Raw genomic sequence first — 20,890 nt, 5'->3', positions numbered from 1 at the left:
CCATCTCTAGGGAGTGGCTGTAGCACACTCATTAACATCCATGTGAACCAGCCCCTAGAGAGCAACAGATCCCCAAGCTCCCCTCATGTGGGTGACATCGTCATCTCCGTACAGGTGTAGTCCTGGCCCCTAGTCACCCTGGTACTTTATCCCATCACCAACCCCATAAGGGACAGCTGCTGAGACCTAACATTACATGTCATACCTTTGGAAGGATCAGGCCTCCTCAGTGCTGAGTAGGGGGATCTGTGGGCAAAACCCTGGAGGTCCAGAAAACAGTGGTGTTAATTCACTAGGAGTCACTGCGTTCTGTCTGAGTCAGTGTTGGAACAGGGCTCTGGCGTGGTGCCAGGGGCTGATGGAGGTGCCATTGTTCTGATGAGGTGTGGAACTGAGGCCCATGATTGTTAATGATTTTACAGCTCTTTTAAAATAAGATTAAGGGGGTTAGCCCTAGTGGCCGGTGCAGAGTGCAAGTTAGGGGTGAAACTAGTCATAAATTAGGGAGGCCTCATACCAGGCCTTGAAGAAACCTAACCTGGCCAAGTATGGAGCTCCACAGACCGAGGCAGGCCTCAGCCTGAGCTGTGTGAAACCTGAGGATGCGCTGCAAGGACACCTCAATAGGCTTAGGCCTCTTGAGCTTCTCTTGCCTGGTGGTTTTCCTAGGCTCCATCTGTCTTTTTCTCATGGCACTGCTACCCCTCAGTATGTTTACAGTACAAAATTATTTCAAAATTATTCTATTTGAATTTTCGGAAGCTATTTTATACATTCGGTCTTCTGTGTCCCTACTAAAGCGGGTGAATTTGGCAGATTGCGTCCACAGTACCAAGGCTGGCATCAAATGTCAGAGCGGTGCACTGTGGGTAGCTATCCCACAGTTCCCACAGTCCCTGCCGCCCATTGGAATTCTCTGTTAAGCTCCCAGTTAAGCATGATGGGGTAAAAACATTCTGGCGGGTGTTTCTGGGTGTGTGTCACCAGAAAGCTACGGCAGACAATCGTTTCGCCCCTTTTTGGCATGCAGACGCCATACTGCTTTCAGCAGACGGTGCACCGCTGCTCTCCTGCTACGATGAATCCACCTCTCCAACTCAACTCTGCTCGGCCATTGTGAATCGAGCAACACAGCTTCTGCCGCCAACTCTGCTCTCCCGCTATTGCCACGCTTGCAAGCTTCTCCATGTTGTCTGTCCTGGGCTCCCACCTCTGTGAAAGCCACAGAAGACAACCATTGTCAGTCTTTGTTCGGCTACCGTGACCCAAACAGCACAGCTTCCGCTGCCACTCTGCTCTCCTGCGTTTCGCACCCCTTTTCCAGGATTACCCATGCGAGCACCATAGCCATGGAGCCCGATCAGATCTCTGCTGCATTTTGACCATTGTAAATACCTCATGCATTATCCAGCAGTATGTGCAGTACCTGCAAGACTGGTCAAGGAAGTGATGACAGCATGATTACTATACTGATGAGGACACGGACACAGATGGCATGGCATGTGGCGATTGGGAGATCATGGTGCTAATGGGGCAGGTTCATGCGGTGGAACGCCGATTCTGGGCCCAGGAAACAAGCACAGACTGGTGGGACCGCATAGTGTTGCAGGTATGGGATGATTCCCAGTGGCTGCGAAACTTTCATATGCGTAAGGCCACTTTCATGGAACTTTGTGACTTGCTGTCCCCTGCCCTGAAGCGGAAAGACACCAAAATGAGAGCAGCCCTCACAGTTGAGAAGCAAGTGGCCATAGCCCTGTGGAAGCTTGCAATGCCCGACAGGTACCGGTCAGTCGGGAATCAGTTTGGAGTGGGGAAATCTACTGTGGGGGCTGCTGTGCTGCAAGTAGCCAATGCAATCAATGACCAGCTGCTATCAAGGCGAGTGACTTTGGGAAACGTGCAGACCATTGTGGATGGCTTTAATGCGCTGGGATTCCCTAAGTGCGGCGGGCAATAGACGGAACACATATCCCCATCTTCGCCCTGGAACATCAGGGCAGCCAGTACATAAACCGCAAGGGGTACTTTTCCATGGTGCTGCAAGCACTGGTGGATCACAAGGAACGTTTCACTGACATCAATGTGGGATGACCTGGAAAGGTGCATGACACTCGCATCTTCAGGAACTCTGGTCTGTTTGAACAGCTGCAGGAAGGAACTTACTTCCCAGACCGAAAATTACTGTTGGGGATGTTGAAATGCCTATAGTTATCTTGGGGGACCCAGACTACCCCTAAATGCCATGGCTCATGAAGCCGTACATAGGCACCCTGGACAGTAGTAAGGAGCAGTTCAACTCTAGGCTGAGCAAGTGCAGAAAGGTGGCAGAATGTGCATTTGGACGTTTGAAAGCACGCTGGTGTAGTTTACTGACTCGGTTAGATCTCAGCACAACCAATATTCCAATTGTAATTGCTGCTTGTTGTGTGCTCCACAATATCTGTGAGAGTAAGGGGGAGACATTTATGGCGGGGTGGGAGGTTGAGGCAACTTGCCTGGCGACAAGTTTCACACAGCCAGACAACAGGGCGATTAGAAGAGCGCAGCAGGGCGCGCTGCAGATCAGAGAAGCTTTGAAAGCCAGTTTCATGACTGGCCAGGGTACGCTGTGAGAGGAGTTGTTGTTTCTCTTAAAGTTACCTGCCCCCCCCCATATATATATATGAAAGGAAATAAAGTCACAATTGTTTAAAAACCGTTCTGTATTGGTTGTTGCACAAAACATTGAGAGAAATCAGAAGCTAGAGGGGGGTATTGGGTTAGGGGGGTGGACGAGGAGGAGGGAAGGACTAGTCCAGAAACCAAATCAAAATTTAGGATATGCCAGCTTTCTGCTGCTTGTGCAATCCTCTGGGGTTGATTGTGTTGGTCCCCGCAGCCTCCCTCCCTCCCCCCCGCCATGTTCTTGGGCATCTGGGTGAGGAGGCTATCGAACTTGGGGAGGAGGGAGGGCGGTTATCCAGGGGCTGCAGTGGCAGTCTATGGTCTTGCTGCCTTTCCCGCATTAGATCCACCATACAGCGGAGCATATCAGTTTGCTCCCCCATGAGCTTGACCATAGCATCCTGCCTGCTCTCATCGCCCACGTCCTTCCTCTCTTCATATTCATGTAACGCTTTACACGACTCTGCAATTGTTTGCCTCCATACACTCAACTGGGCCCTATCAATGCGGGAGGACTGCAAGAGCTCAGCAATCGTTGTCCCGAGTTCATTTTTCCACCTTCTAATCTGGGACGGAGTAGATAGGGGCTGCATTGAAACATTTGCGCCTGCTGCAGGAGAAGAAAAAGGGAGGGTAGTATTTTAAAAGATACAGTTTAGAGAACAAAGGGGACGCTGTTTCTCAGTGAAACAGGCAATTCATAATACACAGCACGTGTTCTTTCTGTACAAGGTCTCATTTTGCCTCTCAGACTGAAGTGCTTGCCACTTTGGTGTGAGTAAGCCATCACATGCGGCCGGGCAACAGAATTCAGCTTGCAGCTCCTTGATTTTTTTTGTACGACACTGTTCTGTTTCCCTGGAGTAGCCTCTTTCCGTCATGGCAGTGGAGAGTTTAATGTACGTATTTGCGTTCCTTTTTTTGGAACATAGTTGTGCCAGAAGAGATTCGTCTCCCCAACATGCAATGAGATCCAGTACCTCCCGTTCAGACCAAGCTGGAGCTTGTCTGCGAATCCTGGACTGCGTGGTCTCTTGAGATGGTGGACTCTGCACGGTCTCCTGTGCTGGTGGACTGTGCTGATGGTGACCAAACAGGAAATTCAAAAGTTCCAGGGGCTTTTACTGTCTACCTGGCTCGTGCATTGGAGTTCAGAGAGTTGTCCGGAGCGGTCACAAGGGAGCATTCTGGGATAGCTCCTGGAGGCTAATATTGTCAAATTGCGTCCACAGTACCTCTAACCCGGAACTGCGATCTCAGTTTTAGTGTTACTCCACTTGCCAAGGTGGAGTACAGAAATCGGAGTAAAGAGCCCTTTAAATTGAAAAAACTGGTTTGGTCGTGTGGATGGAACCAGTTTTATTTCGAGGTAACTCGCCTAATTCTGAAATAACTGCGTACTGTAGACCAGGCCCAAGTCTCCCTACTTCAGCAGGAGAAACATTTGGCCATTTTTCTATCATACTCAGCACTTTTCCCCTAAGTGGAGAAGTTTCATCCTCTCCTCCAACTCTCTCCTGTCTGGTGTCTCTGCCCCAGAAGTCAATGGAAGGATTCCCATGGACTTTGAAGCAGACCTTTTCTGTCACAGGAAAATCATCCCTCACCTTCAGTGTCTGGAAGAAACCCCACGCAATGACATTTTACACATCTTCAGAACTGGCCTTTCAGTAGACTACTGAGGCCTCCCTTCTTCTTCACCCTGCCTTTAGAATTAGGGATGGCCAGGTTTTTCCGTTTAAAGATTTTTATAGGGAGCAGTAGCAGAAATACAGAACTTACACCCTTGTGTCTGAAACTTGTTCTTCTGCTGCCATCCTATTGTATTGGCTCCAGGGTAGTTTGGTTAGCTAAGCCTTCCCCTTCCATCACTGTAGTCCTGGAAAGCACACTGCTGCCCCCCCACCCCCATAACTGCCCATCAGCCAGTATTGACCCCCAGTTTTGCATCATTTAAATACACCATTGAGTTGTTGGAGGAAACAGCTTATTGCTATTGTTCTATCCTGGCACAGATCAGTGCTGGCAATCCTCATTCAAACATTGTAGCTTGCACCACTCCCTTTGGATTGTTTCTGGTACCCTAAGGCAATTATATGTCTTACTTCTGTGCCAAGATGATACCAAGTCTTTCATGTGCAGGATTGTCTATGCTGACTGCATTGTCACATCATTTAGCTGGTAGAAGGAAAGTCACAGGCACCCATCCAGCTGCATGCAACTTGTATCTCCAGTGTTGCGTTACTGCTTATAGTTGGCTGTCCGCTGCCACTATTGAGCTTTCAGGGAACCCCCTCTCTTCTGTCACAGACTTTAAGGCCAGAAGGGACCTGAGCTCCTGAGTAGTCTGAGCCCCTGCACATTACAGGCTACAGAACCTCACCCACCCACTCCTGCAATAGACCCATGACCTCTGTCTGAGTTAGCGATGTCCTCAAATAATGATATAAAGACAAAACTAAACAGAATCCCCACATTTACATTAGTTTAAACCTGCAAGTGACCCGTGACCGGTGCTGGAGAGGACGGCAAACCCCCACCGACAGGGTCTCTGACATGGGGGAAATTACTTCCCAATCCCCAAAATGGTGATCAGTGAGACCCTGAACATGTGAGCAAGACCCACCAGCTAGATACCTTGGGGAAAGAATTCTCTATAGTAACTCAGAGCCCTCCCCATCTGGTGTCCTTTAAACCAGCCCTTGGAGATCTTTGCAGCTCGCAGTCACAGAGCGCTCGTGTGCCATTGTAGGCAGTCTCATCCTACCCTCCCCTCCATAAACTTATCAAGCTCAGTCTTGACGCCAGTTACGCTTTTTACCGCCCCCCCACTCCCTTTCAAAGGTTGCTCCAGAATCTCACTCCTCTGATAGAGAAACTTTTGTCTAATCTAAAGCCTAGACTTGCTTATGGCCAGTTTATATCCATTTGTTCTTGTGTCCACGTTGGTGCTTATGTTAATTCCTCTCTGATAGTAATCCCTCTGATGCATTTAGAGAGAGCAGTCATCTATCTCTCCTCAGCCTTCTTTTGGTTAGGCTAAATGAAAGTATTTCAGTCTCCTCTCCTAAGTGAGGTTATCCATTTCTCTGGATATACTAGTAGCCCTTCTCCATATCTGGTCCAGTTTGAATTCATCTTACACATGGGAGACCAGAATTGCACACAGTATTCCAGATGAGGTCTCACCAGTGCCTTGTATAATGGTACTAGCACTTCCCGCTCTCTACTGGAAATACCTCACCCGAGTATCCCATGACTGGGTTAGCCTTGTTGCCAGCTGCATCAGAGTGAAATCTCAGAGCGATCCTGTGATCAAGTAATACACCCAAGTCTCTCTCCTTCTCTGTTGCTTCTAGGAGATAAGTGCCCAGCTTTCAGCAATAATTCTCATGGTTAGTCTCCAAGTACATGATTTAAGCACAGAAGCAACGGCCTTTACAACTACAGCACGATCTTTATACTACTTTGAAATCTTAGCAAATGGCAAATTCATTGTCTCGTGCCTATAAACCACCAGGCTTCCATTCATTATTGTGCCAAGCCATCACACAATGCTTTTTGCAGAGAGTAACAAAAAGCATGATCCCTGCTGCCATCTTCTTACAGTCCAAGACTCTGACCTTGCAACACTCCATTTTGGGATGCAGGAGTACACACGTGCACCCAGTCAGGCAGAGCAGGGACTCAAACCAATGTCTCCTAGATCTCAGGCGAGTGCCCATGCATTTCTTGGATACACATGCCTTTCTGCTTTTTCCATGAAGAGTTTTGAGGCATTGGTTTTGCCTACTGCAGGATGAACATTGACATTTAATGAACAGTTTGTGTTGCTTGGCCAGCCCTCAGCACGTGCTTAACTCCATGCATGCGTGAAGTCATTACCACCTGCACATTAAGTGTTTGCAGGATCCGGTCCCACAGTAGGCTACCCTAGAAGATGGTAGTAGAGGGGTTAGAACAGTTACACCACGTTAGCGTGACAGTCCCTGTGGGTTCTACAGTAGGTGGAGGGTGTTGATGTGGTAGGAGCAGTGGGAGAGGATTTTAGCTGTTGGAAGGGGATTTGGAGAGGAGCTGGAGGGCTGTAGTTTCCCCAGGCGAGATGGAAGGAAACTAATGCAAATGGAGAAGGGTAGATTGCCGTGTAGACAGAGGTGAGTGCGTAGATGTAGCCGAGGTAGCTTTGGCCTAGCCAGATCAAGCAGTAGAGCAACAGCAGCACAGGCTACCCACTGGAGTACGACCCAGAGTCCCAGCTAGTCTTGTATAGGCCATGCTTCCACTACCGTTATTTCAACTAGCTTGATGAAAGCTAGCTCACTTGGGTCTGTGTGTGCGCACTACAGCCATGCTTTGGAGTGCCCCAGAGATATAGCTTAAGGGTCAAGAAGCAGGAGATACCAGTTATGGGGCAGATCCCAGCTCTCAGGCAGGATGCTTAAGGTCTTGAAGCATCAGGTTTCCCAGTCACTAACACAATGGGGAAATCTTCTCCACCTCCTGCCACAGCCCCCACAGAAGACACAAGGGTTTCTAGTTACCAGACTTAGGCGTGTCCCCCAGCTGGCTCACATGGACTTCATGTGAGACTGGCAAGCGCCAGTAGTTCTTATTGCGTGCCCAGGGGAGTTAGAATCCAGCTATTCACAGTAAAGTTAATCAAAAAGTCCCTAGTTCGGCTGAGTGGCTTCCTCTCCCCCCAGATAGGACCCCAGGAGTGAGAGAAAGCCATTTGATTTACCTTGTCTAGTGCTAGCTTGCAGTCTTCTTCCTGTCCTCTATGCCACATCCTATTCTGGTGTCTATCCCTGCAGAGAGGTCTGTTCTGCTGCTGAATGGGGAAGAGCTACAAGGCTAGTAGCAGACCCCTGGCCTCAACAACTGCTGTTCCCTCCCCTAGAGGGACACACGCTACCACAAGACATTAGTGCACTCCAGAGATTTTATTTCTGCTCCTCTCCCTTATTTTACAGTCATCTGCCATGGAAGATTTGGGACCTTGTCATCCAGCTGCTTCTCCTATGGAGTAGTGTCACAGTAACGAGAGAAGCCACAGCCACCAATGAAAGCATGGCCAGAAGCACCAGGGTCAGGTCTAGTCTGGAGACAGGGTCTGAAGGAGGAGGAGGAGGAGGAGGAGAGGTTAAGACAATCCAGATTTCTGTAGGGTCTAAAGTGTGGAGATGACACCTAGACTTCCCTGCCCCAGTGGTGCTCCCCCTACCACTTAGGCCAGCCTTCATCAGAAAGATACTTGAATTGTCAACTCACTTTTTAGACTGTGAGCCAGCACCACCATCCCATTGATAGCCATCCAATAGAGGGCAGAGGCAATGCTAGCCCCAGTGCATTGAGTGCCACAGAGGCTCAGGGCATACAAGTCACCATTGAGGTGCCATAGTGTCCCCCCCGCTTCCCCCAAGTTTGCTGGTTTTTGAGACATCCTATGAATGTCCATAGGATAAGGATATAACCCAACATTGGCCCACTCATAGGAAGCACTCACAGGTATGGTGTCAGCCAGCATTAGCTTACATATGGATCATCAAGGAGTGACTTCTGCATGTAGCCCCCCTCCCCCCATGAACATTTATATTAGAACCCCCTAGACAGCATTGACTTGCTGTATTCCAGGTTACTGTGCAAGATGCCAGTTGTCCTACTAGGGTTTAACAGAAACCTCACCCTTGTTCTCATAGACGTGCTCTCTCCACGGCTCAGGGCTCTCCTGGAAGATCACAGGGCCAGGAGAACTCACCAGGTCCTGGGGCTCTCCTGTCCCATTGTTGATATCCAGGAACCGGCGGCCTCCTGGCAGATGGAATGGAGAGTTAGGGAGCTGTCTGTCCAGCGCACTCACAACCAGAGGGCCCATCGTGATGAAATGCAGCGTCACCATGGACTCAACCATGAGTCCTTACAGGCCTCCTGACAGGTTGTGGTACCAGGTATTAGATCTTCCTGAATTGCTTATTTGAAGTGTGGGAGAAGTTGGGAAGAAAGGCCATTTCATCAGGAGCAGCAGACACTCCACTCTCCAGAGGCAATTTCTAGTATTGTCTCCTACATAGGGCAGTTGTAGGAGATTAGGCCATTTACCTCTTCGTGTTAGCCCATCATACCCTAGCTAGCGCTACAGGACATGGTAGAGGTACATAACGAGCTGGGCTGAACGCCTTGCAGTCAGTGTATAGCACAGGGCTGGGCAAACTTTTTGGCCTGAGGGCCACATTAGCACTGTAAAACTATATGGAGGGCCAGGTAGGGAAGGCTGTGCCTCCCCAAAGAGCCTGGCTCCCTCCCAATTCCTGCCCCCCGACTGCCCACCTCAGAAACCCCCTCTGCCCCCCAACTCCTTGTCTCCTGACTGCCCCCTCCCAGGACCCCTGCCCCTAACTGCCCAATGGGACCACACCCCTATCCAACCCCCCGCTCCCTGACAGCCCCTGCTGGACTCCAATGACTATCCAATGCCCCCTGACTGCCCCCCCGAACCTCTGCCCAATCCAACCAGCCCCTGTCCCGACTGCCCCCTGACACCCTCTGCCCCTTCTCCAATCCCAACCCCCTTATGATGCTGCTCAGAGCAGTGGGAGCTCACAGCTCCTACCGGAGCAGAGTGCTGGAGGCGTGCTGAGGCTGCGAGGGAGAGGGACAGCACAGGAGGGGCTGGGGGCTTGCCTCCCCGGCCGGGAACTCAGGGGCTGGGCAGGATGGTCCTGTGGGTGGTAGTTTGCCCACCTCTGATATAGCAGGACAGGCAGATCTCTGTTCACTATGAGTCCTCTGGTATTTGGGATGGGAGCTTGTAGAAACCCACATGGATTTCAGACCACTCCGACTTACTTGTAGCAGCTCCTGATGGGCACAGGGTCCTGCAGGGCTCCAGCCGGGAGGGGTAGCAAGCTGAGGCGCTACAGTAAATGTACACCTAAAATCCACACAAGTGAGAATGGAGTTAGTGAGTGACTGGCCAGTGCTGGTAGGAGGCAGGAAGTAGATCCACAGCTATCGGTTTGGTTCTGCATGTGCAGCGCCTCAGCAGAGACTGAGGAGGTCAGGACCTGACTAAAATAGGAGCTCCTGCCCCTGCACTCCGACTTCCCCCTCCTCACCCGCTTTATATGTGGGCCCCTTCTCACCTCTCCCTCAAGTGCCACCTGGGAGGCGGAGTCCACAAAGGCAAAAGTGGAGAGGACGAAGCGCTGGTGGTGAGTCGGGAAGGGCAGCTCAGATGAGGCAGGGCCCACGGGCACAAGCTGGGTTCTGTAGTTGTCTCCCAGGAACGGGCACCTGGGAGCAAGACATGAGAGAAGGGTGGACCAAGGAAACCGCCTTCCTCCTCCCCAAGCCATGCTCCCCCTCCATCCCAGCCACTCACCCGTCCACCAGGATGGGCCACTGCGGCTGCTGCAGGGGGTTAGCGCTTGGGGTGGCCCAGCACTGGTGCAGAACCAGAACCAGGGACGGGTCTGTTCTGTGCAGGATGCGAACCTCCATGTAGACAGGGTCCCTGAGCACCTTCACCACAGGGTAGTCTCTCTCTGAGAGATAGGATCTGTAGCTCGGGTCTGTGGGGGAGAGGGTAGGAGGAGAGCAGAGCTGAGACACCTGTGGTCCTTCAGGGGGATGGGATCTCCGTGCTGGAGTGAGGGGTCACCTACCTGTGGCGATGCGCAGCTCAAGCCGGAGGGGTCCTGCCTGGGTGACTGGAGCAGGTGTGGGGGGCAAGAAGACCTCGACCTGGACTGGCAGAAAGTCACTGGCATTGTAGATGCAGCGAGCATGGAGGCTGCACAGGAGAGAGCAGAGGGAGGAGACAGGGGCTGATGCTCTGTGACTTCAGCTTGAGGCCACGTGGTGTCTGGCAGTGACCTTATTAGTGCTCGAGACAAGCAGGATCAGGCCCTATCAGTACTTGGATGGGAGACATCCAAGGATGCTAGTGGATCAACCCTTTTAGCAACTCAGATGTTCTTCCCTCCAACTCAGGGACTCAGCAGGAGTGTCTGAGCACGGCCACATGGGGGCCTTCTCAGACAGGCTAGAAGCACCTGCTTACTTGTCCTCACATCTCTTTTGGCAGCATTCTCAATGTAAGCAGGGGAATAGTCCTGCTCTTGTGGGGAACTTTCCTGGCTTCTGCACTACCCCGGTGAAGTGGGCTAGCGAAAGGATCCGAGTCCTCGCTCCCACTTCCTTTATCCAGTGGCCTCCCTGCCCTTCAGGGCTCCCCTCCACTCTCCTGTCTGGCAGAGTTCTCGTAACCCCAACAAGGCTAGGCCCAGGATTCTTGGGGGGAGGGGGGGGAGAGGGGGCTCGACCCCCAACCCTGCTGTGGTCACCTAGGACTGGGGCTAGGGTGTCCCCACTCCGGGGTACTCTCTGCACTGGGCACTTCTGAACCATGAGCATTGCATTTGCTTTACCTTGTATGGAAGTTATCTAATCAACTATTTTAGAAAGAAGGAAACATGGGAAAGGTTAAAGGAAACACATGACCTGACTCTGTGACCCAGGCAAATCCAGCTCACATGGAGGACAGGACCTCCCTGGCCTCCTGACTCTGATTAGCCTGCCCACCCTGTCAGTCAGGCTGACCTGGAGCATTGGCCTCTCCCCATTGTTCCTGGGGACTGTCACTCTCAGGGTCCTGATTTCCCAGAGATCCTTCCCCTTTTAGTACTGGGAGCTAGCCAACCAGTACACCTCACTGAATGTTAGTAAGGGGGCAACAGTCCCTACATCAAGCTTTCTTTCTACCAACCCTGTAGGGAGTTATTAGTCCCTCAGGGTGGCCCCATGGAGCCCTTCTCGGGTCAGGCTGGCTGTGCCTACTTGTCATTGGAGATCGCACAGCAAGTGGCATTTACAATCATAAGATTAGGATTGGAAGAGCCCTCAGGTGGTCAGCTAGTCCAACCTGCTGCTCAAAGCGGGACCAACCCCAACTAAATCATCCCAGCCAGGGCTTGGTCAAGCCAGGTATTCAGAACCTCTAAGGATGGAGATTCTGCCACTTCCCTAGGTAACCCATTCCAGTGCTTCACCACCCTCCTAGAGGGATAGTCCCGTCCCCAATAGCCATCCTAGACCTCCACCACTGCAGCTTGAGACCATTGCTCCTTGTTCGGTCATCTGCCATCACCGAGAACAGCCAAGCTCCATCCTCCTTGGAACCCCTTCAGGTAGTTGAAGGCTGCTATCAAATCCCCCCTCACTTGTCTCTTCTGCAGACTAAATAAGCCCAGGTCCCTCAGCCTCTCCTCATAAATTATGTGCCCCAGCCCCCTAATCATTTTTGTTGCCCTCTGCTGGGCAATCTCCAAATTTTTCCACATCCTTTCTGTTGGTGAGGGCCCAAAACTGGACACAGTACTCCGGATGGGCTTCACCACTGCTGGTGAGAGGGGAATCACTTCCCTCCATCTGCTGGCAATGCTCCTACTAATGCACCCCAATATACCAGTAGCTTTCTTGGCAAGAAGGGCCCACTATTCATTCGTAGCCAGCTGCTCGTACACTGTAATCCCCAGGTCCTTGTCTGTAGAACTGCTGCTTAGCCAGTCGGTCCCCAGCCTGTACCAGTGAATGGGATTCTTCCCTCCTAAGTGCAGGACTCTGCACTCGTCCTTATTGAAGCTCAGATTTCTTTTAGCCCAATTTTCAATTTTTCTAGATCTCTCCCCCCAACTTAGTGTTATCCATTAACTTACACCCTCAGCAAGCCATCCCATCATCCAGATCATTAATGATAATGAACAAAACCAACCCCAGGACAGACGCCTGGGGCATGCCGCTTGATACCAGCTGCCAACTAGACAGAGCTGTTGATTGCTACCCGTTGACCTTGATGATCTAGCCAGCTTTCGAGCCACCTTTAATTCATTCATCCAGCCCCTACTTCTTTAACTTGCTGTCAAGAACACTGTGGGAGACTGTAACAAACTTTGTTAGAGTCAAGGTATATCATGTCCACCGCTTTCCCCACATGCGCAGAGCCAGTTCTCATCATAAAAAGCAATCAGGTTGGTCAGGCACGACTTGCCCTTGGTGAATCCATTTTGGCTGGTCCTGATCACCTTCCTCTCCTCCGAGTGCTTCAGAATGGATTCCTTGACAACCTGCTGCAGGATTTTTCCAGGGACTGAGGTGAGGCTGACCAATGTTGGCATTTGATCAGACAACGTAAAACCCTGACTCTTGGACAGTCAGCTGCACAGAGTGTCCTTCCCTTCACAAAGCAAGATTTTGCCCCATGCCCCATTAGGGATCAGGTGCATTCCCCCACTCAGAAAAGGGGATGTCTGTGACTGCAGGGAATCCATACCTGTAGAACATCCCCTAAGTCCTTTGGTGGTCAGGAGAGGCTGCTGGAAAATTGATGGATCAGATCTTTGCCAGGGGAAAGGATCTGGCCTCACGCTTCCACTGTGGAAGGGCTGAAGACTGCTCACCATCACTTCCTTGCTAGTCAACAGAGCAGGCCAACTTACATGAAGGTGCTGTCCCGGGTGATGGAGCCGTCCGGCCCAGTCCGGATGTCGATGCCAGAGATCAGCTGGTTCTCATAGATCAGTTTGTCATGGATCACCTGGAAGAGTGGAGACATGGGGCAGGTTAGTCCCCCAAACCCCTGAGCAGAGCACTCACCCTGGCTTCCCGTGGGTGTCCCCTCACCTGGACTGTGGTGCCGCACTGCATGAGGGGGAAGCGGAAGATCACAAAAGCCTCAGTCATCCTGATGGGGTCACACCCTGCCTGGGCATAGGCTAGCCGGACACTCTCCAGGATGATGGGGTGATCAGACATGTCCCTGGAGACCACCAGAACAAAGTGACCATCCAGGAGGCACTGAACAGTGACTGCAACACAAAGGAGCAGGATTAAGTATAGATGTTCCTGGTAGAGGAATTGGGCAAGAGTTCCATGCCACACTCAGGATGATAGATTGGAGAAGAGCCATGAGAAATATTAGAAAACAGGCCTTGTAGTGACCAAATTCTGTCTCTTTAGACAGAGAGAAGGTTAAGGGGTGACTTGATTACAGTCTAAGTATTTAAATAAGGTGTAGATCTGAGAGCGAGGGTAGTTAACTCTTGGAATGGTTTGTCCAGGGTCATGGTGGATTCTCCATCACTGACAAGGCAAGACTGGATGTCTGCCAAGAGATCTGCTGGAGGAATTATTTCAGGGAAATCCTATAGCTTGTGTTATACAGGAAATCAGACAGACTAATGATCACAATGGTCCCTTCTGGCTTTGGAATCTATCAAATGAAGCCCCATGGGGGTAAGTGGGTTTGTCTGAGACAGCATGATTGCAGCTCATGTTGTGCAGGAACGAGACACAAGCCGGCAGAGTTATCCATCAATCTGATGATGGAGCACCAGCCTGTACCGTCTGAGGGGTCTTCCTCTGCCACCACACATTTGGTGTTGGCTCTCAAGATCTGCCAGGCATTAGGCAACTGAGGAGAGACCGTGATGTAGGAAGGAACCCCTTTGTACACAACTGATGCCAGCTGCAGGCTAGGGTGAGAGTTACAAAGACATTGCATCCAAGTCTAGTTCACCATGCTAGTAGGTGGTGACCAAACTCATCTGAGACGTACGGTGTGTCACCAAGCTTCCCAGGACAGAGATGACAAAAGGCTCCATAAACTGACATGAGGGCAGGTCTCCCACCTGTGTTGCCAAAGTAGCAGGGAGTGGTGAGGTCAGTCTCATCATAACAGCAGCCAGCCTGGAAGCAAGCAGCTTGGCCTGGGGCATCCGCACAGGGCATCTTCCCAGCCACCACACGGCACTGCTCCTCTGTGAGATGCGCCCCTAGAACAGCAGGGTGTGGATTAAGGAGAGCTAGAGAGCCTCTAAAGAGATCACGAGAGACCCTTCCCCAGAGACTTTTTAAGATCTGTAGTGACCTCTGGACAAGTGGCTGACCTCAACACCAGTCCAACCCTCCTCCCCTTCCCCAAAGGGCTGCAAGAGCTCCCACAGTGGTCCTCCATCCCAGCTCACCCTGCCCCCCACAACCATAACCCCAAACCACATACCACCTCAGACAGCATTGTGCTCAGATCCCCACCCCTGTCCTCCAGATGTAGCATGTTGCCCTTCTCTGATAGCAGGCTTAACATGTCACTTGGAAATTCAGGCTCCTGATCTGCTGCTGTGTCAGAGGAGAGCCCCCACCTAAACCCTACAGCCCCCTCAACACAGCCAGCAGTGTGGTCAACTGTAATTTATCACTTAGCAGTTCTGAGGTGGGTTTCTCTAGCCATCTCATGAAATAGTGAGCAGACGCCTGCTCTATGAATTTTTCCTTTATTGAAGTCACCATCTCCCTTTACGGACGATGGGGCAGAAGCTAGCAGGTTGGCCACCATTTCCCCATAGCCGATCAGAGGAAAGTGTCCCTCATAAACATGGCTGCGAATTTCTTTCATGAGACTGAAGCTGTACCTACAGGCAAAGTGGATGCCACTCTGGTTTAGGGGGAGGGCTAGACAGGACTCTAGGAGAGTGAGGGACTAAGAGCTGAGAAGAGCCTGTGAGAGACACTTGGGTTGTGTGTGTGTGAAGGAGACAGATTGCAAGCAGATGTGGGGGTGAGATATGAAGGGATACAACATCAGATCCCAAACCCTGGGATACTGGAGGAACAGGGGAAGCCCCTCTGAGCAGCCAATGGCAAGGACACATTGGTGCATGTGTGACTGGATTTTGAGCCAAAGAAGCTCAGACTTTGGAAGCAAGTGCCTTCCCCCTAAACTTTGAAAAACCAGAAGGCAAATAGCCACCCCTTCCCCTTCAAATAAACTGGGGGCGGGTGGGGGAAGAGCATGATTTCTAAACGAATCTCATTTTTGATTATGGCTTACAACACTGTCAACACCAGCTCTAACATGGCAGCCACAAGCAAGAGACAAGGTTCAGCTCCTCTGAAGGCCACCACAGGAGTCAGGAGTGGAGCATGAAACCTTCCATTAGAGGGGACCCACATGCACTCAAACCAGTTAGAGGTCACAGACACCCCCACACACCTATGTTGCTTGGTGGAGGATATAATAGGGGCACCGGGCGCACCAGGCCCGGCTGCGGCTGGGGCACCGGGCGCACCAGGCCCGGCTGCGGCTGGGGCACCGGGCGCACCAGGCCCGGCTGCGGCTGGGGCACCGGGCGCACCAGGCCCGGCTGCGGCTGGGGCACCGGGCGCACCAGGCCCGGCTGCGGCTGGGGCACCGGGCGCACCAGGCCCGGCTGCGGCTGGGGCACCGGGCGCACCAGGCCCGGCTGCGGCTGGGGCACCGGGCGCACCAGGCCCGGCTGCGGCTGGGGCACCGGGCGCACCAGGCCCGGCTGCGGCTGGGGCACCGGGCGCACCAGGCCCGGCTGCGGCTGGGGCACGTAGCGCATGGTCTCCTCTGGGGTTAAGTCACGTTCAGTGGGCTTGGGGCAGGTCATGTTCACATCATAGGTGGCAGCGACGGCCCTGGCGCTCAGCAGTTCCTCCACTCGGACTTGCAGGTGGTTACGCCCATCCTGCAATGAAGAGACACCAATCAGTCCGTATTGTGGCCTAACAGACTCTGTAGGCGCTAAGCGCAGCGCCCCCCAGCTGCACAGGCTGCTGTGACTGCAGGTATGGACCCATCTCCAGCTTCTGTTGTTGCTCAGGTACACTGGGGTGAGGTGTGCCAACCCCCCTCACCTTCTTCTGCACATGACAGCCATTGTAGCCAGCTGAGAAGATCATCGCTCCTTGCTCGCCAGATGTGACCCAATGGAGACAAATGGAGCAGTTGGTAACTTCGAAGGGTGTCCCAAACTCATCTGTGGAGAGAGTCATACAGGTCGTGGGTAAGGAAGAGTTAAAGCCCTTGATGAAGCTTAGCCAAGTAGCCATGTTTGGAACAGCGACTGTGGTTTGTCACATCCTTCAGTTTAGTGGAGTTTAGCATGGTGGGAAGCAGCTCCAAAGATACAGGACGGCCGTCATTTACCAAGTCTGACCTAGAGCCAGGAGTGTTAGGATATAGATGTTCAGGCCTGTCTGTAAAGGCCTATACTCTCAGTATTTAGGTGTATTCTTATCACTTGGCTAGTTCTAGAGGTATAAGAGAAAGAATCAAAATCACTGTCTGCTGGTGTAAGGGCCTTCTCTTACTGTGACAGTCTGAGGCCCTGTTCTTAGGCTAAGGCCTTTGGCTAAGCAACAGAGGCAGCCATAAGCTGGGAAGTGAACGGTCACATCCTCACATTCCAAACTAATCACATTGAAATAAGGTGCTATTGGGCTGTTAGGCACTATCAGGACAGGATTGTATTCCTATCACCTCCAGAGAAAGGGAAGTGCCTAGAAAATGTAAAAGGAAACTTAGTTTGATAGCATCCTGTCTGGCAAGCACTCACTCATCAATAGCTGGGATGTGAAATCCTCACTTCTGTATTGTTTTGTCATTTATAGTTCCCACTTTCCTATTGTTTGTCTGTCTGTATAATCTCTGTCTGGTTCTGTGATTGTTTCTGTCTGCTGTATAATTAATTTTGCTGGGTGTAAACTCATTAAGGTGGTGGGATATAATCGGGCACATAATCATGTACCAATATGTTAGGATTGGTTAGTTACATTTCAGGAAAATGATTGGTTAAGGTATAGCTAAGCAGAACTCAAGTTTGACTATATAATCTGTAGTCAATAAGGAAGTGAGTGGGCGTGGGTGGGAGGGGATGGGAACAGGGGTGCGGAAATTGGAATCATGTTTGGCTATGGGCAGGAATGGGAACAGGGACACAGGTGTAAGGCTCTGTGGTGTCAGAGCTGGGAAGGCGGACACTAAGGAAGGAAACTGCAATCATGCTTGCTGGAAGTTCCCCCCAATAAACTTTGAATTGTTTGCATCTTTGGACTTCGGGTATTGTTGCTCTCTGTTCATGCGAGAAGGACCAGGGAAGTAAGTGGGTGAAGGAATAAGCCCCCTAACAAGGAGGGCTGAGAGTGGCCGAGCCAGGCCAGGCCAGGCCATCCCATGCTTGGGCATGACAACAGGGAGGTGATCACCCACAGAGGGCGCAGGATCCAGGCGTCTGGAGCTCAAAGGGCCGAGTTACACCAGAGCTTGGGATACCCAGCCACATTTTGGTATGTCCTTTTACAGTCTCCCCCCAGCAGGGTTCCCTCTTTACCCTCTGCTATTTTGTGGGTCACGGTCAGCAGGCTGTTGTGAGGAAAGACTTTGCTACCTGGATTCAACGGTTAGGGCTATCTCCAGTCTTTTCTCCAGGGGACAGAAGCCACAGACTCTCACTTCAGGAGACCAGGGTACTCAAGATTTGAGGGCAACAGCCAGGCCACCAAAAAGCACTAGAGTAGGACCTTCTTGTTCCCTTCCTAAAGCTCTCATTACATACTGTAGAAGTAAGAGGTTTCCACAAGAGACCCATAAAACCCTCCTGCATGTCTAAGAGGGCAGACGAGCAGGAGGCTTCTTAGCTTTCTCATGAAGCAGCCAGGCAGCTACTTACCCACAACTTTGAAGCGGACGGTGCGGCCCTGGCTGGGAAAGACCAGCAGCTGCATCCCATAGTCTCCACAGTCATACTCATGTTGCAAGACAGAGAAACTGATCCTGTGGAAGTCCCCCTGCCCAAGGGCTATCCTTAGGGACCAGAGCAGCACTAAGCCCACAAAATACCTACAGGCCAGCCCCATGGCTGAAGATGCTAAGAAAGAAGCCCTGTCTAGCAGCCACTTCTCATAAGGGGAGAGGCTGTGGGAGCGGGGCTTTGTAGGGTGAGTGAGTGGTGGGGAGGGGGCGGGGTGTGAATCAGATGAGCAGAGAGGCAGCACCTGGGGAGCTGCCTGGTGGTGGGGAGGGGCCGGATGAAAAGTGCAAAGCTCAGGGTGAAAGGGAAACATAACCATCGAACCCTTCAGCCCTAAGACCCCCCTCCCATTGAAGCCTCCTGTTACGCTACCTTTTCAGTGTTGCCAGCTCTCAGGATTTTATTGCAAGTCCCATGGTAACTGATGTTTTATTTCAAGCCCCATCTCCTGGAAACAAGGAACTAGCTGAGAACCTCAGTGTGCATTCAAAAGAAAAATAAGTTTCTTGCCCGCACAGTTGCAGAGAAAAGCTTAAAAACAGGGCTCAAGCACACCCCAAGTGCCCCAAAAATCAGAAGGCCAAGTTGCCTGGAATCGAGGGGTCTAGTCAGTGTATCCTTCTGGGATCGGATGATTTAGTTGGGGATTGGTCCTGCTCTGAGCAGGGGGTTGGACTAGATGACCTCTTGAGGTCCCTTCCAAGCCTGATATTCTATGATTCGAAGCGGGCGGGCAGGCACAAGGTCGAATCAGTGTGTAGGTGGCCATGGTATTGAATGAGGCCTTTTTCTTTCTTGTTCTGTGGGATTAGGTAATTGAAAAACTGGAGTGGATACAGAGAAGAGTCACAAATGCAATTTGCCGGCTGGAAGAAGTGCCGGCTAGCAAGAGATTCTCAGTGCTCAGTCAGTTTAGGTTATCGAAAAGGAGATCAAGAAGTAGCTCAAGTACAGTGCCCAAGTACATTCATAGGGCGAAAAGACTGGCTATTAAAGGGCTCTTTAATCGAGTGGAGAAGGGTAGAACAAGATCCAGCGGTTGGAAGTTGGAGCCAGCCAAATCCATGGACGATGCGTACAATAGCCTGGGGAGGCTGTACCTCCGCAAAGAGCCCCGCGTGGCCCTGCCCATGCTCTGCCCAAGGCCCCCTCCTTCTGCTGCTGGTAGTTGGCCCCAGCCCAGGCAAGCAGCCTGCTCCTCTTCCGGGAAGCCTGCTGGGCTGGGGCTGGGGCTAGGGCGGCTAGGACTTGGGGTGGCTGGGGCCGCACCACCCAGTTCTCCAGGGCTGGGGGGAAAAGGAGGGCTGCCCGACGCCCACCCAGTGGTCTGGTGCTGGGGAGCAGCCCACCCACCCAGTGCTGCGGGGCTGATGGGGCAGCCTGTCTGGTGCTCTGGGTGGGTGTGTGTGCCCTGGCGCTTTGGGGCTGGTGGTGCTTGGGCAACCCGGGATTGGAAGGGGGGGCTGGTAGCCGTGGAAGGGAGGGATTCTGGGCTTTGGGGTGGGGCCTCAGGCTGAAGGGTGGGCCGGGCCGGGCCAGGGGCTAGCCTCCCCAAGCCTGTGGTTCACCCACCGTCCATGGCCAAATCTAAGGTAGACGTAAGGCACACATTTTGAAGGGTGACTAACCCTTGGAACAGACGACCACTGGAAGTGATGGAGTCTCAATCAGGCTATGTCTACACAGCTGCAGTGCTGCCCTGTAGTGCTGAAACATACTGCAGCAACGCTGTCGTAAATCCACCGCTCCGAGAGGTAGGACGATGGCAGAGTTCTTCCAGTGAGCTCATGGCATCTACCCTGGGAGAGAGGTTGGATTAACGTCTCTCAGGAGGGTGAATTTTTCACAGCCCTGAGGGACACACCTGGGTCAACCTAACTTTCTAGTGTAGACCAGCCCACAGGCGGCCTGTCTGGAAGACGCTTTACTTAGACACAAGTTATCGGGCTCCATGCAGAGGTAAAAGGTGACATTCTCTGGTCTGTGATCTGCTGGAGGACAGATTGTTTGATCTAAGGGTCCCTTCTGGCCTGAAAATCCATGAACCTATGAAAAAAACCGCTCAAGTGTATTTTTTGTGTGAAAAATCTCATGATTTTTGCAGCAATCTCTTGATTTTTGGCTCTTTGGGGTTGGGGCTCCCCGTCTCATCTCCCTCGCTCTTTCTGCCCTTCTCACTGCTGAGAATATTGCCAACCCTGAGCGCTCAAAAATCATGAGTCCCCCCAAACTCCTGAGCTTCCCTTAAAAATCATGAGATTTTAAAAATAACAAATTTGTGGCTATTTTAAAATGCTTTTCTGGCTTTTGAATCTGCGGAGGTCATGCTTTGAAGCTTCTCTGTCTCTACAGTTATTATGTATTTGTATTCCTGCAGTGCTTAAGAGCTCCAGTCATGGAGCAGGACCCCATTGGGCCAGGTGTCATACAAACATAAAACAAAAAGATGAGGCTCAAACCCTTTTTTTAAAAGGAAAGCTGATGTTCTTGTATGTTCACCTGACTCCAGGAGCTGGAGCTTTAAGAAAAGCACAAAGTATTGCATCACTCACAATAACATGATGAGAGTTGGTAACTCCGTCTCTGCTTCTTCCCTACTTCCCTGTTGT

General features: G+C 51.7%; 1 protein-coding gene across 1 annotated transcript; it reads right to left on the bottom strand.

The window, feature by feature from the left end:
* Window positions 1–7,643: 7,643 nt before the first annotated feature.
* LOC140913237 (zona pellucida sperm-binding protein 1) lies at window positions 7,644–18,405 on the bottom strand. Its single transcript, XM_073349268.2, has 12 exons — window positions 18,201–18,405; window positions 16,387–16,508; window positions 15,719–16,217; window positions 14,358–14,531; window positions 13,351–13,535; window positions 13,167–13,264; window positions 10,335–10,462; window positions 10,052–10,241; window positions 9,813–9,963; window positions 9,517–9,601; window positions 8,356–8,481; window positions 7,644–7,783 (listed from the first exon to the last, which is right to left on the bottom strand). Exons 1-12 carry the CDS (start codon window positions 18,385–18,387, stop codon window positions 7,644–7,646), a joined length of 2,085 nt encoding a protein of 694 aa, XP_073205369.2. The 5' UTR covers window positions 18,388–18,405.
* Between the last annotated feature and the right edge of the window lie 2,485 nt (window positions 18,406–20,890).

This window comes from Lepidochelys kempii, chromosome 6, assembly GCF_965140285.1.
Source record: "Lepidochelys kempii isolate rLepKem1 chromosome 6, rLepKem1.hap1, whole genome shotgun sequence".
In the NCBI taxonomy this organism is placed as follows: domain Eukaryota; kingdom Metazoa; phylum Chordata; order Testudines; family Cheloniidae; genus Lepidochelys; species Lepidochelys kempii.
The sequence above is the reverse complement of the archived record's forward strand: the minus strand, read 5'-3'. Positions and strand labels throughout refer to the sequence as shown.

Bases quoted from the DNA above. Each gene is read 5' to 3' on its own strand.
- LOC140913237 (XM_073349268.2), bottom strand. From the start codon at position 18,387: ATGGGGCTGGCCTGTAGGTATTTTGTGGGCTTAGTGCTGCTCTGGTCC. The intron at 10,242-10,334 runs GTAGGTGACCCC...TCTCCCCCACAG, and splicing joins TGAGCTGCGCATCGCCACAG to ACCCGAGCTACAGATCCTAT. The intron at 9,602-9,812 runs GTGAGAAGGGGC...TGTGGATTTTAG, and splicing joins AGGTGGCACTTGAGGGAGAG to GTGTACATTTACTGTAGCGC.